Source organism: Rattus norvegicus, chromosome 2 (assembly GCF_021556685.1).
Source record: "Rattus norvegicus strain SHRSP/BbbUtx chromosome 2, alternate assembly SHRSP_T2T, whole genome shotgun sequence".
Classification (NCBI taxonomy): domain Eukaryota; kingdom Metazoa; phylum Chordata; class Mammalia; order Rodentia; family Muridae; genus Rattus; species Rattus norvegicus.
In genome coordinates, this window is record NC_141535.1 from 168257280 (window position 1) to 168273510 (window position 16231).

The 16231-nt window shown below is 36.7% G+C and overlaps 1 protein-coding gene across 2 annotated transcripts in view; it reads left to right on the forward strand.

The window, feature by feature from the left end:
* Window positions 1-16017, forward strand: part of Pdgfc (platelet derived growth factor C) — a 184293-nt gene extending 168276 nt beyond the window's left edge. Inside the window, exons 5-7 of one of the 2 annotated variants that reach the window (XM_087634789.1) lie at window positions 6452-6659; window positions 11065-11282; window positions 14432-16017. In XM_087634789.1, the coding sequence (XP_087490915.1) occupies window positions 6452-6659; window positions 11065-11282; window positions 14432-14548 (543 nt within the window). In that variant the 3' untranslated portion in view covers window positions 14549-16017. 2 annotated transcript variants of the gene reach the window in all.
* The last annotated feature ends 214 nt before the right edge of the window (window positions 16018-16231 follow it).

Sequence of the window (16231 nt, forward strand, 5' to 3'; positions counted from 1 at the left end):
TGTTCTGTCTAACTCTCTGAAGAATTGGATTGGAATTTTCATGGGGATTGCATTGAATTTGTGGATTGCTTTTGGTAAAATGGACATTTTAACCATATTAATCCTGCCAATCCATGAGCATGGATTGATCTTTCCATCTTCTGAGATCTTCTTCAATTTATTTCTTCAGAGGCTTGAAGTCCTTATCATACAGATCTTTCACTTGGTTGCTTAAAGTCTCACCAAGGTATTTTATACTATTTGGGAAAATTATGAGGATGTCGTTTCCCTAAATTCTTTCTCAGCTTGTTTCTCTTTTGTGTAGAGCAAGGCTACTGATTTATTTGAGTTAATTTTATACCCAGTCACTTTGCTGAAGGTCTTTATCAGGTTTAGAAGTTCTCTGGTGGAACTTTTGGGATCATTTAAATATACTATTATATCATCTGCAAATAGTGATGTTTTGACTTCTTCCTTTCCAATCTGTATCCCTTTGATCTCCTTTTGTTGTCTGATTGCTCTAGCTAAGACTTCAAGAACTATATTGAATAAGTAGAGAGAGAGTGGGCAGCCTTGTCTAGTCCCTGATTTTAGTGGGAGTGCTTCAAGTTTCTTTCCATTTAGTTTAATGTTAGCTACTGGTTTGCTGTATATGGCTCTTACTATGTTAAGTATGGCCCTTGAATTCCTGTTCTTTCCAGGACTTTTATCATGAAGCAGTGTTGAATTTTGTTAAATGCTTTCTCAGCATCTAATAAAATGATCATGTTGTTTTTATCTTTCAGTTTGTTTATATAGTGGATTACGTTCATGACTTTCCATATATTAAATTATCCCTGCATACCTAGGATGAAGCCTACTTGATCATGATGGATGATCATTTTGATTTGTCCTTGGATTCGGTTTGCAAGAATTTTATTGAGTATTTTTGCATCGATATTCATAATGGAAATTGGTCTGAAGTTCTCTTTCTCTGTTGGGTCTTTGTGTGGTTAAGGTATAAGAGTAATTGTGGCTTCATAGAAGGAATTTGGTAGCGCTCCGTCTGTTTAAATTTTATGGAATAATTTGTATAGTATTGGTATGAAGTCTTCTATGAAGGTCTGATAGAATTCTGCACTGAACGCATTTAAACCTGGGCTCTTTTTGGTTGGGAGACTTTTAATGATTGCTTCTATTTCTTTAGGAGTTATCGGGTTGTTTAAATGATTTATCTGTTCCTGATTTAACTTTGGTACCTGGTATCTATCTAGGAAATTGTTCATTTCCTCCAGATTTTCAAGTTTTGTTAGTACAGGCTTTTGTAGTAGGATCTGATTTTGAGTTTCCTCTGATTCTGTTCTTATGTCCCCCTTTTCATCTCTGATTTTGTTAATTTGGACACACTGTCTGTGTCCTCTATTTAGTCTGGGTAAGGGTTTATCTATCTTGTTGATGTTCTCAAAGAACCAGTTTTTGGTTCTGTTGATTCTTTGTATAGTTCTTTTTGTTTCTACTTGGTTGATTTCAGCTCTGAGTTTGATTATTTCCTGCCTTCTACTCCTCCTGGGTATATTTCCTTCTTTATGTTCTAGAGCTTTTAGGTGTGCTGTCAAGCTGCTGATATATGCTCTCTGCTGTTTCTTTCTGCAGGCACCCAGAGCTATGAGTTTTTCTCTTAGCACAACTTACATTGTGTCCCATAAGTTTGGGTATGTTGTACCATCATTTTCATTAAATTCTAAAAAGGCTTTAATTTCTTTCTGTATTTCTTCCTAGACCAGGTTATCATTGAGTAGAACATTGTTTAACTTCCATGTATATGTGGGCATTCTTTCCTTACTGTTATTTAAGACCAGCTTTAGCCCATGGTGTTCTGATAGGACGCATGGGATTATTTCTATCTTTCTGTATCTGTTGAGGCCTGTCTTGTGCCTGATTATATGGTCAATTTTGGAGAAAGTTCCAAGAGGTGGCAAGAAGAATGGATATCTTTTTGCTTTAGGTTAGAATGTTCTATAAATATCTGTTAAGTCCATTTGGTTCATGACTTCTCTTAGTCTGTCTATGTCTCTGTTTAATTTCTGTTTCCATGATCTGTCTATTGATGAGATCTCCAGAAGATCCCATGGAAAATCTCAAGCTCTGTGATCGGTCTTTTTAGCTCCTATGCTGATGAAGCAGATACAAAGGAGTCCCTGGGGTTCCTGGCATAAGCAGTGAGTCCTGGACCAATAAGGAACTCTATCTCATAAAACAAGTTTATTAGTACCTGAGAAAAGACAGCCAACATTCATTTCTCTCCTCTGTATGTATGTGTACAAGCATTTACACACACTCACATAAACACACACGCAATTAACAAAATAATTGTTAAATAACTGAAGAACATATTCCTCCTAAAATTTTAATTAGACCTTTACAATAAGTCCAAAAACCTTCTCCAAGACTGTCATATGCATTGTTGATAATCATACATGTGACCTCATCTCTTGATAATTGTAGGAGGGATCTGAACACAGAAATCCTAGTGTTCCTGGAAGGGTCACCCCTGCCCAGGAAAGATGGCTGCTTGTTTTAGTGTCTAGAGCAGATTGCCTTCCAAACAAGGGTTCCATAAGGTGCCTCTAGAGAGACACATTGTCAGTTGGCATCATTGATATACAATTTTTAGGGAAGTTCAGGTTGATGCTGCTGGATGCATAGATGGAATGGATCTTTAGGGTCAATTTACATCAATAGAAGGAAGAAATTAGTGTGCAGGGACTGTGAACAGCTGTTCTCATGGAAGCGTCTGGAATAAGTGTAATTAGTGTAGTTGTTAGAAAGACACTGGGTGGAAGGTAATATAGTAAGCATGACTTGGCGTTAGGCAGAAGGCCGGATCATGGGGCCTGCATACCGACTGCTGAGGAATTTGGATGTTATCCTTTAGATGAGAAATCACGTGATCAGTAACATACTATTTTAGGTAGCTAAAAATCACACCTCAGCAATGTAGGACAAAAACAGCAAAGAACTAATTCCAATAGACAAGGTTTGGAGTTTGTGCAGACAAGTACTGACAATGGGAAGGAAGATCTGATGCAATGGTACTTTAGGATAATAGATGTTTTCACTGGGCTTCCCAAAGAAATCCATGGCTGCAGTAGAAAAAAATGAACTTAAGAAAATGAGAGAAAACAATGGAAAACACTCATTCTCTTTCCTCAACCTCATTGTTATTAAATTTTTAATTTTGGTTTAATTGGTGTTGTTGAAATCACCATTTATTGAGGGTACTTTAGGAGAAATTTTATTGTTTATTTTGTGAATAGGAATTCTTAAAGGTTTTCATTTTTAATGACTATCCATCATTCTGTAGTTTGAATGCAAACATAAATTATTGTAATCTTATAGGCTTATTATTTTCCATACTTTTATTATTTTAAATATTATTTTAAATCAACATCAAATAGCATAAATGTCTTATTAAATACTCTTCTTCCTGCATCGATTTGGATAAATGGTATAGAAAAATTGTATTTGTATTTTTTACACTTACTTTTACCTGTTCTCGCGTTAACTTTGCCTACAGCACATCTTACCTTGAGATAAACATCAAAAATGGGACAAAAAGGTGAACTGTACTGCATTATATAAAAATGTTCAATCTTCCCCACACTGCCGGTGTATGTTGCCTTGCTTTTTTTATGTTTCAAACCACAATGTGATGAATACGTTAGCATTTATTTCTATTGTAGGAGCATAATGCCTGCTCTGGGCTCCACTCACTACAGCCTTATGTCAGAAGAGGCATGTTCCCAAACATTCATGGCTAGGTATTGCCCAGGAAGTTCAGTTTACTCACCCCATCAATAACACATTCACAACTTTTTCTAAACCATGTCTGTACAGTAGTATGTCCCTTTTAGTATGCAAGAGTGATCTCATTTTGTTTTGCATGAATTAATGGATTTTAAAATATTTTCTTATGCTTAAAGATCTTTCAATGTTCTATTGAAGTTTGCTCATTTTCTTTCATAGTGTTATCTTTCTTTTTAAGTATAGACTAGATACTAGCCTACGGTCAGTCATGATTTGATATGATATTTTCCAAGTGCCTGCCTTCTGTCTTAATTTTATCTGATAAGTCTATTATATTAAAAGCATTTATGAGGATTCTTCAAACTATTTTTGCTGGCATAAATTGTTCCAATCATTTATTGTTAATTTTTAATTATATGTTCGTGTTGCTTTCACCTCTTCTCTCGTGCGTGTGTTTATGTCCCTGAGTCAGTCAGTTGCCTTCAGAGGTAGAAGGTGAAAAATCCCCAGGAGCTGGAATTACTCAGTTGTGAACTTACTGAGTGTGGATGTTGGGAACCCAACTCTGGCGCTCTGTAAGAGCAGTTTATAAATGCTCTTAACCTCAGCACCCTTTCTCCTACTCATAAGTTCATATGTTTTCAATCCTTCCGATATTATCATGCATTAACTACTAGGCTATATTCTAAGTTCAGGAAAGGGAAAAGTAAAAATAAAAGGAAAAGTTGCTAGAATGTACAGATTTTTCACTGTGAGTCTATATATGACCTGGGAAGATATTATTGTTATTCATTGAACATTTCATACGTTAATGTGTTTTGATAAAATTCACTTCTTCTCTCCCCTCTAATTTTATTTGTCTTCCCAATTTTTCCTCTAACTTCCTGTGTAAAAGCCAACTGAGTACATTTAGTGCTGCCTATATGTGCTTGGCTATAGGATCATCTACTGAAGCATAAGTAGGGATCTCATCCCTGAAGAAAACTGAATGAATGACCACTTCTCAATGCCATCAGTTGCCAATAGTTCTTCAGTGATGGATGGAATTTTATGAACAACTCCCTCATTCATGCAGGCTTTGGGGATAATTTAATGCTGTGTAGGTCTTGTGAATATATTCGCAGCCACTATCATTTCACATTTTCAATAGCCTTCTCTGGTCTATCACATATATTTCACAGTAGATTTTGAGTACTTCTGGCTCTTAAAATCCTGTCACCTTTTCTTAAATAATTGAGTCTTGTGGGGAGGGAGTCTCATATAGCTGATAGAGTCTGAGAATTGAGCACTCAATATCTTTTATTTCAACACCTTGACCACTTTGTATTCATCTTCATCCATTACAATGTCCAAAAAAATGCTTCAGTTATGTAGCTTGAGAGGTACCAAAATCTATGTGTATAAGGAAAAGAAATTAATGCCTGGGTTATTACTGTTGACAGATTAATAACCATAGGTTCTTTTCTACACTCTACTTGTCAAAACATAGGCTTTTGACAAGTAATGGAACCGGGTGTTGATTTCATCTTGTGGATAAGGACTTAGGTTCGATCAATAGTAGTTACCTATGTAAAATTCATGCCACTGTTGCAACCCTGGGTATAATTTGGTAGACCAGGTAACATTATAGCCCAGTGTTCAGAGCGCAGTAAGATCGGTGACTATTTTTCCCAAATAGTGTGCAGAGCGTCTTCTAACACTGTGAAAGCTAGACAGGGATAAATGCTCTAAATCAAGACCAGCTTGATTTCTCCATGGCTTGTTATAAAATCATGTGATGTCCTCTGCACGCAAGCCTTATTATCAAAATCTGGAGGATACCCCCCAAAATCTGCATTATTGAGAGATCTTTGAGCACCTCAACAGTAGGCACTGGTTATAAGCTTTGTGATAGCTTTGTCATACAGATTGACAAGTTGTTTTTCTGGTGTTTCTCTTGTACCTTAATCATATACTTAAAAATTTTTAAGTAAAATTATAAAGAAAATAATTCAAGCTGATTGAGTAGATAAAGCTTTTTTGGGCTATTTTGTGTAATATTTAGGGGGAGCATTGTGTTTTCTAAACTTGTGATTTTCATCACTTACAGAAATGAAAAAAATGAGAAAAGCCCACTCTGCTTTTCTAGACTCAATCCATCTTAAACCTGTGCTTAGACCTTTAGTTATCTTTCCATCTTTTATATCTTTGTCTAAATTTCTAGAACAATGATCTCTATCTGGCACTGGGTTCCAGTGGAGCCATAAATTAGCACATAGTGCACGTGCTTTCAATTCTCTAGTCTGAGGAAACAACATTCACATCAAACTTAGATCCTTCGATTGTGGAAATGGAATTACATGTCTCTTATACCTTATAGATCGTTGCACAGAGTTCATCGGCATGAAGTTTATACAGTAATTAGTTTTGGCTTTTCTTTTCTTCATTTTTTCCCAGATAAAATAGCATACATGAATCTTAGATTGGCCTCAAACTTAAAATGTTCCTGTCTCAGCCTTCTGTGTCCTGATATTACAGATTATATACCATTGGACCCTGCTGTAAAGTGACTTCTGCTGACTTGAGTTGAACATAGTCTTCCTTGCTCTGTACTTCCAGCATTAGTCTGACTTTCTTGGTGGACATGAAGAAAAAGAATACACTAACATTTTCAAAACAGTTAATGAGGGGTTCATTTCACTTTCAGCAAGTCACAGAAACTACGAGTCCTTCAGTGTTGCCCCCTTCAGCTTTGTCATTGGACCTGCTCAATAATGCTGTGACTGCCTTCAGTACTGTGGAAGAGCTGATTCGGTTCCTAGAGCCAGATCGATGGCAGATAGACTTGGACAGCCTCTACAAGCCAACATGGCCGCTTTTGGGCAAAGCTTTCCTGTATGGGAAAAAAAGCAAAGGTAAGCTTCCACTTCAGGTTAGGACTCATTTAATTCTCTCAATCATTGATGTTTTCTGATTCCTTTGCCATGGTTTCTAAAAGGGAGAGTTTAGAATGCCCCCAGTGATGAGTTTAAACAACTCATTGTATTACCAATCTAAACACATGACTTAAATGGAATATAAATGAGAGGAAAATCAAGAGATACTTCTGTTGAAAATTCTAGTCACTTCCTATCTCATCAAATATAATTTTGATGGGGCATTCTCTTCCCTTTGACAAGAATGAATGTTTATTCTAATCTACATTGGGAGATTTAAAAGGAAAGATCAGCACTAAAAATAATGTTTAGGGCTAGAAATGGGGATGTTTTGTAGAAGTCATTCTTTTTGTGTATTCCCTGGGTCACGGTTGCATACACTTTGTAAACTCAGAAAGTTCTAAAGGTAGGGAAATTCAGTTATAAACTCCAGATACAAGTTGCCAAGGTGGCATTCACAGCAAGAAAACAACTGCTTTCAGGAGACCATAAAAGGGAATTTTCCTATCTGTAAACTTTACTTTGCAACCATTACTCTCAACCCAATTGGTTTACCTTCTTTGAATTGCAAAATTTCTGATAATTAGACCTAATCTCTCATGGATATAAAAAATAGGGATACTAACCACGTTTCCAATAGAGGTAGCAAGTTTTCAAGGAAACATTAGAAGTGTGAAGGAGCTGTAGCTTACATACGTGACACTGGAGAGAAGTAATAGGAAAATGGGACTGCCCTCAGAAAACTGGTCTACTCAGGCTCATGTTAGAGAATGGTAAGGAGAATGTATGTGGAAGGAACAGTGTTTAGTTAATTTGAGCCATTCACCACAGCAGATTGCAGCAAAGCTTTCTGTGAACCCCGTCAGAAGAAACTTGATTCCTGCCTTTCTTGCACGCCCTTGCAGCCTTCCTGATCTTGAGCTTTCATCTCTGAGGGTCACGTTTGGACCTGCCCAGGCCTGGTATTTCACTGTGCTGACAGACATGGTTTCCTTTGAAAAGTGTTTGAACATGATTACGTTCAAGGGCATGAGCAGCTGAATCCTGTCCAGATGCCGAATGCTGCTTCATATTTATCAGATCTGATCTTGATGAATAAGTTACCAACAGCCAGCGCTTCCCCTTTTCTGCACTTATGAACAGTAGGCTGAAGATCTGCAAGAGTGGCTGAACATCCCATGAATTGTAGCTTTTTTTTTCTAGCAATATGAATTAGATTATGTGGTACATTCATAGGCAGTAGAAGTGAGAAATTGGTTTTAAACTCACATGGAGATTTTTGAGCAGTGATTCTGGATGCTATCCTAAAACTGTTCTTTTGAGTCAAGTCTGCAAGTCTGGATCCTTATGTCTGCTGCTTATAGAGTAGGCCACAAGCTATCTTATAATTAAAATAATGGTAATGATCCAGAGTCTTTTAAGTATCGAACCTTCACCATTGAAGCCCTTTGCAGTTTACCAAAATAAAATTCATTTTTTAAGCATATACTGAGTATGTGGAAAGCAGCGTGTACATTTAGAACTTTATACAAAGTAAAAATGCAGGTGTGGGCTAATATCTCTAGACTAGATCAGCGCCCTGCAAGAGCCTTTCTACAAAGGAGCTGGGAAATACTTCTAAAAGCCTCTAATTAGACATTGAAATAGATTTTCCCCAGAATAAACATATCACAATGTTAGCACATTCATCTTAGAAAGACCACCCTCAGGTTGCATTACTGTAATATGATAGCCTAGGATTGAATATCTGAAAAACAGGAACAGCTAACAAAGTAAAATGTGTCTGTAATTTTCATCAGTAGTATCCTTTCTGGTAAAACTTACAGTGTTGATAAAGTTTCCTTGAGAAATCATGATTTACATTAGTGATAGGGTCCGTATCTTTATTTTTTAGAAACATAAACTCTTCTATCTTCTATCTCTCAGGAAGCAATCATGTTAATGAAAGTGAACCCAAAGGCTGTTTTTCTGTATTTTCATTTTCTTTGGAAATATTTTGTAAAGAGAAATTCATGTAGCTTTTTTCTTTTCTTTCCTCTTTTTTCTTATCATTTTAAAATGCTAAGATTTTGCAGAATACTTGTAAGGTTTCTTTTTTGTAAGATTTTCTTTTAATGAAGATGATATTAGTCTGAAGCCTTTGGAGGCACAGACCTATAAATGTTCAAAATGAGATGCAAATGTAAAACCTTTAACTTTTTAGTCCAGGATAATCTGTTAGCAGGCAGTAATGGGTTTTGGCTTATTTTCTTTACATCCTTTTCTCTAACTCCAAGTTTGCATTCATATTGTGTACAGGGAAAAAAACTGAAATAAGCTATTTTCTAAGTCAAGCTTAACAGTAGTTTCAAAGGGGGCTTTTGACTTGTGAGTCAAGCATGATAAATGAGGGACGTGGGGTGGAAAGTGTGTTTAAATTTTCCCATTGTAGCAGGTACAAGAATACTCTCGGGAAATCCACCCTAGCCTTTTATGGCGGTTAAGTAAACATTTTAAGGAGAACACATGCAGACCCTTTTCTAGTATTGTGAAATGGTAAGTTTAAATTATGTATGGTAGGTGAAGGTCCTTTTAACACTGGGAGCTTCATTAAGCTTCTGAAGCTTTAGATGGACCATAGAAATTGTGGTGAGCAGCTGTGATGCTGTGCACTTCTAAACATTCTCTCCCTCACAGCCTAGATATCATTTTCATCCAGAAAGGGACCTGACCAATCACATGCATATAGCTTTAAAATAAAATGGTAATGTTTCTCTATGCCAAACTTCGCCACTGGCAAAGTAAGTGCAGTAGAATCAGTGATATCATTATCACAGCGACCTTATTAACTTTATTAGTGATGATAAATCTTTACAGGGAGTTGGAAGTTATTCACTGACTTGTCTCAGTTTTTTTTTTTTGAAGACTGATTTCACAGGTTTGTTTAATTTTTAAATATTCAAAACTATGATTTCAGATGGAATTAACAATAATTTTTTAGTTGAGTAAAACAATACTTTTATAGCTTTCCTCTGTTTTTCATCACTCTTACAGTTAGATATGGTTCTAATTTTCAATTAAATATTCATAACCTAATATAATCCTTAGAGATTTTAAAAGCACCCTTAACAAACTATAGTAGTTTACTATAGTAAAGAAAGCAAGCACTTCATTCTTATTTATAATCACATGTTAAAACTATTAAAATTGGCTACTTTTACTTATCAGAATTAGAATCTCACAATCATAATTCCTATTTAAAACTGTCCCTGCATCAGAAACACAATAATGTTTATATTGTCAGTATTGGTTTAAAGATACATATACTTTCTTATACTTTCTATAACAACATATTTTAGGTAATTACTTAACATAAAAATTAACCCCAAATAAATAGAGGGACCTGAAATACTTACGTTAATTTCACTTGAAATATTTCTGTGGAAAAAGGTAGACATAACCAAATGACAGAAACTAACACCAGGTTAGAAATACATACCCTGTCCTTACTCTTTATGTGTAAGTCTGTAGAAAACGGATTTGTTTTAGCAAAAGTTTCCTGAGGCAGTATAAAAAACAATCACTCTTTAAGAAATTTTCCTGCACATTTAATGAAAGGATACTGTGTTTGTTCAACACATGCAAAAACTAAAGGATAATATAGTTAAACAACTCATTTGAAAGGATAGTCAGCGGGTACTGGCTAGACAGCCCTCCATCTTTCAACAAGGGAACAATAGGAATCTGAAGGAATCCAGTTGTTCACATTTCAGAAGGCACCAATACCTAAGACTCTGAGGCTCCGCTCTCCAATGTCTGCTCTTTCTCTGACATGTAATCTCTCTTACTAACTGTCCATTCAGCTGTCTTCACAAATACTTTTTTCACTCTCTTTATATTTTATGTTCCTTACAACCAGAACGACTGCAGAAGCTCCATGGATGGGTTTCATTGAGCTGTTCTGCTCTAATTATAAGAGCCTGTAATCCTTTTAAAAAATTACATCGGCCTTTTAGTCAAAGCGCTCATACTCCTACGTGCTATGCTTCCCTGAAATGCTCTCTTTGTCTGCTTTTTTGACTGAGGTTAAAAGGTGTAGCCCCTGTTCTCTATATAAAGTTTCCTATTTGTAGTTCTCAACTGCTTCATTGGCTCTGTTCTTCATATTGCACAATGCCACCTCTTCATTGGTCACTAAGTCATAATGAAGCTTTGTTTACTATGAAACAGAAAGTCCAATTTGTAAGCTGTGGAGCCGTACAACCTAGTTAAGATGAGAAGGGATATTGTTAGGGTCATCATTCATGAAATAACCAGATCGCTTTTATAAAAGGAGCTTAAAGAAATGGAATCAGGCTCAAAGCATGAGCAATTTTTTTTCTTTGCTTTTCTCTATGCCCTGTAGCGGTGAATCTGAACCTTCTCAAAGAAGAGGTAAAACTTTACAGCTGCACACCCCGGAACTTCTCTGTGTCCATACGGGAAGAGCTAAAGAGGACAGACACCATATTCTGGCCAGGTTGTCTCCTGGTCAAGCGCTGTGGAGGAAATTGTGCCTGTTGCCTCCATAATTGCAATGAATGTCAGTGTGTCCCACGTAAAGTTACAAAAAAGTACCATGAGGTAAGTACATTGTTTTCTACGCACTTTCTTTGGGATGTTTTCTTCCCTAAAAAGAAAAGAATGCATCTCAAATACTCTGGTGATTGGGATGGACATGGTCCTGTCAAGGAAATACGAGCACCACGTCTAGAAAGTGTTCGTATTTTCACTTTTAAAACCAGGGCCTTTCATTTTAAGACACAAACATTGAAAATGTAGAATGCACGTTGTATAATGGTGGATAATCTCTGACTAGTGAAGTTTTGATCTGTTGTTTGTTGTTGTTGCTTTTTCTATATGTTGGGATCAAACTCAGGACTTGTGTATGCTAGTCAAGTGCCCTGTTACTGAACAACCCCAGCCCAAATCATACAAGATTTATATTTCTTATATTAAACACACAACATCTTTTCCGAGGAAAAACAGAGTGATGCTTTTCAACTACAAGTTTTCCAAACTCTTAAAGACAAGCTGAGAAGCAAGTCGCTGTCTAATTTTGAGCAAGGAGATCTTTGATAATTGCTTTTCCATATGGCCCAATGTCAGGACATAAATACTGTGAGGACAGTTCATATTACGTTTGTTGCCTCAAATAGCATACTTCATGTTAGCCGAATTCTTACTCACTGTTTCCTCTCTGCCTGGATTTTATGATGGTGAATTATCAGCGAAGGAGTGAACTTGCACTGAGCAAGAGGAATGTGATACTCTGATAGCTAGACTGGGTTTGTTGCTTTTTCTACTTCCATAGTTGACCCAATGATTTCTCTTTATCTACAATGTCAAAAATTTATTTAATTAGTTATTTCGTAGGGACTGAGAAAGTGGAGGACAGAAAGAAAGAGAGAGAGTGAGAATTGTGTGATCCATTGCCCCTACCTTTCTGAACTAGGCTACACCACTCAAAGTTTCAATCCCTTCCTGAAACAGCTCTGTCAACTGCTAAGTATTCAATCCATGAGTCCTTAGATGTCATTTCATATTGAACCACAGTAGGAATGAACCCAGAATTTCATGCATTCTAGGTGAAAATCATTTTCCACAACTGAAGCCCAATTCAAGTAGTTCTTCAAATTAATTCTCTCTCTCTCTCTCTCTCTCTCTCTCTCTCTCTCTCTCTCTCTCTCTCTCATTCTAATGTCCATATATTTCTATTTAATATTGTCTAGGTTCTGCAGGTGAATTATGTCCAGCTGCATCTTCTAAATGTTACAACCTTTAATGGAGTTTAAAAGAAATAACACTATCCATCCCTTTACTAGAATTTCTTATCCTATTCTTTAAAATTACTGTAGCAAGAGTTTTCTGCTATTTTTGAAGATGTTCAGAGGACACATATTAGGACAGCCAGTCAGATGAAGGCAGAGATGCAACCTGAGCCCACTGTGCAGTCTGGAGGAACTTCTTATGTTATACCATGTTTCTCTTCTGCTGGGCAGAAAAACGCATAGACGTGGAGGTAGGAACTGATGACACTGGCTCTACTGATGGTCTGATTTACCAAAAACAAAACAAAACAAAACAACAAAAAAACTCATTCCAGAAAAGGAAAAGAAACATGAAGCAAGAATATGATAAAGAATAACACTATCATCAATTCATGACACCCAGCTAATGTAAAGCACTGTCATTGGTATAAAGTAATATCCAATTATCTAATTAGTCAATCTTACATTAAAGGGATACAAATGAACTGATTATTGGTCCAAAATTATAAAATACAATGAACTGAAAATGTTGCTTTTGAAGTTCAGCATTTCTGGTGCTTTCTTTAAGACTTTGAAGTCTATCTTTCAATAAAGCAAGTTGCCAAACAAACTGATGGTCGATGATATTGAGGCTTCCGTAAACTGTTATTTATTATTCTAGTTTTAATAACTCATACTTTGGTCTAGATGCAAATAGCAACTATTTCGTTCAATGTGTCTAAATCTACTTTCTCATATGTGAAGAAAAGCAATAACTACAGATTATGTCATAGGATCAGCGTGAGTTAAACTAATGGAAACACATTATTACTGTGCCTGGCACCCAGTAAGTATTCAAAAAATGCAAGCTAATTAAACACTTCTAGAATCACATGGTCCAAAATTATGTATCCATTCCCCAGGTTTCTTTTGCAAGTCTTCAAACAGTCATAGGATATGACTTGTGTCCCTGTGGATTAATGACAATTTACTGGAATGGGAAATTCTCACAGTTACTTCCTGGAGTTCTCTATGTACACATAAAAAGTAGGGAAACTGAACACTTTCATGTTATTATGTGCTCTGGGATTTGTTTGCATTCCAAAATGACATAATTTCTAGAATTTATAATTTCTGTTCTAAAAAATATTGACTTCCAATACTTCAGGTAGTTTTAATAGAATGAACAACTGGATCCTTTTGTCACAGTACTTTTAAGATACATTGTTAATTTTGCCACCTATATTTTTTGAAACCTGAACAACCTAAATTGTGACTAAGTTCATTTAATAGAGGCCTCATTGTTACTGCTGGGCCTCCTTAGCATTGTTCAGTAAGACCCAGCTGCAAAAATTAAGCTGGGGCTGAGGCTGACGCCTATGAAGTACTTGTAATCCATCTCATCAAGTTTATAGAGGACTTGAAGTGTAGCCAAGGAAATTAATGAGTGGCATAATTGAGCAAGCTCAGCTGTGGAATGATCGAGTTTCTTTCTACACTATACCCCATGGTTGAGTGTACTGCACTGAGTGTAAATATTTGCACAGTGTGAGAATAAGTGTATGAGGGGAAGAAGCTAAAACAACAGGAAACCAAATTGTACATCAGCGGTTTCAAAATCCTTGAGGTGAAATTGTCTCTTGCATGATTACATTTAGAAAGCAATAAGCACATGGCGAGTGTTTAAGTTTAAGAGCTGTTCTGTGTGCTTTGAAACTTCTGGCATTAACGTGCCCTTTCTTTTATGAAATGACAGTAGTGGATGACTGGGGGCGGGGCTAGAGAGGAGAACTGAGCATGTAACTTCATTATGCAATACAGAAGAGCACAAGCGCCTTCCCTAGGCCCCCTGATGTTGTTTGTTTAGCTGTTTTCTATTGCTGCTTTTGAATTTGTTTTCTGGTTTTTGAAGTGCTACTTGTCCATGAAGTCAAATATAATAAGCAATGTTTTTAAAGTTGACATATTTTATTCCCTTTATAGGTCCTTCAGTTGAGACCAAAAATTGGAGTCAAGGGATTGCATAAGTCGCTCACCGATGTGGCCCTGGAACACCATGAGGAATGTGACTGTGTGTGTAGAGGAAACACAGAAGGGTAACTGCAACCTTCACGGCAGCACTCATCTGCACTGGCATTCTGCGTCCCCCACGAGCAACCCTCATCCCCACTAGGATTTGGCCGCAAGACTCTCAGCTGCTGATGCTGGCTATAGTAAAGATCTTCCTCGGTTGTCTCCTTCCAAAAATCTCAATTGTTTGCTTCAACAGCCTTCCCCCTGGAGGACTTCAAGTGTCTTCTGAAAGATCCAAGGCACCAACAGGAGTCATTCACACAGCACTGTCTTTCAGAGGAAGCCCAAACAGTGGAAGAGGTTTTCCGACCACAGACACAAGTGAAATGAATGTAGATCGCTAGCAAGTTCCAGAGTGACAGCATTTTGTTTCCACTGACAGCATGCTATAGCTTAGTTATCTTGATATGGGAAAGTGACAACAGCCCAAGAAAATGGTGAAAAACACACACTTAATTGTGAACGAAGTAGAAAAACCTTGGATTTTCCCCTCATGTTTGCAAATACGGAAGCTCTGTTTTCTACAAACGCAAAGCTTTTAGAGGACAGCTATGTTGCTATGAATTAAGTGTGCCATGCTGATAGGAAAGACTGAGTTTTTCCATGCATGGCAACTTCTCTGCCATTTGGAAGAAGAGAGGAGTGGCCATGGTTTGGAGGAAGCACACCTGTACAGAGGAGTGCCCTCCCCTTCCCCTCCCTCTGAGGTGGTTTCTGTGTTTCATTGTGTACATTTTTATGTTCTCCTTTTGACATTATAACTGTTGGCTTTTCTAATCTTGTTAAATATTTCTATTTTTACCAAAGGTATTTAATATTCTTTTTTATGGCAACCTAGATCAATTATTTTTAGCTTGATAAATTTTTTCTAAACAGAATTGTTATAGCCAGAAGAACAAAGATGATTGATATAAAATCTTGTTGCTCTGACAAAAACACATGTATTCTTTCTTGTATGGTGCTAGAGCTTAGAGTCGTCCATATTTGAAAGGATGGAATGAGGAAGTTTCTAGAATTGGTAGGTCGCGGGGACATTTTGACAACTGAATTATCATCAATTCCCACTTCTGTTCTTAGAGATACAAATAAAACAGAGCATATAATAAACATTCACGTGGAGACATTGTTAACCTACCCCTTTCTGTGGAAAATACAAGCATAGCTCAGAGAAATACACCTTCTGGAAACCGTGACCACTTCCAAGCACAGTGTTCTGGGATATGCTGCTCTGTATGGACACATCCTATTTATTTCAATCCTAGGGTTTGATTACCTTTAAACTCTGCTCCATACACTTGTATTAATACATGGATATTTTATGTACAGAAGTATATCATTTAAGGAGTTCACTTATTGTACTCTTTGGCAATTGCAAAGAAAATTGGCATAATGCATTGCTTGTAAAATGCTTAATCTGTGCCTAAGTTTTGTGGTGTCTATTTGAATTAAAATGTATGGATCATCAAATAAAAGAATCTGGCTATTTGGAGGACAAATGGAAGTGTTTGTTTAAGTGTATGCATGTGTGTGTGTGTGTGTCTGTGTGTGTGTGTGTGTGTGTGTGCTCATGTGTGTGTGTTCACCCATGAGTGTCAACATGTCTATCTCTTTGATTCCAAGGAAAGGAAGATTATGAAGTCTTAAATTACCATATTTTGCATTCTACAAAAATATCTGCCAGTTCAGCCTCCCCTGCCTTCTTCTTCTTTC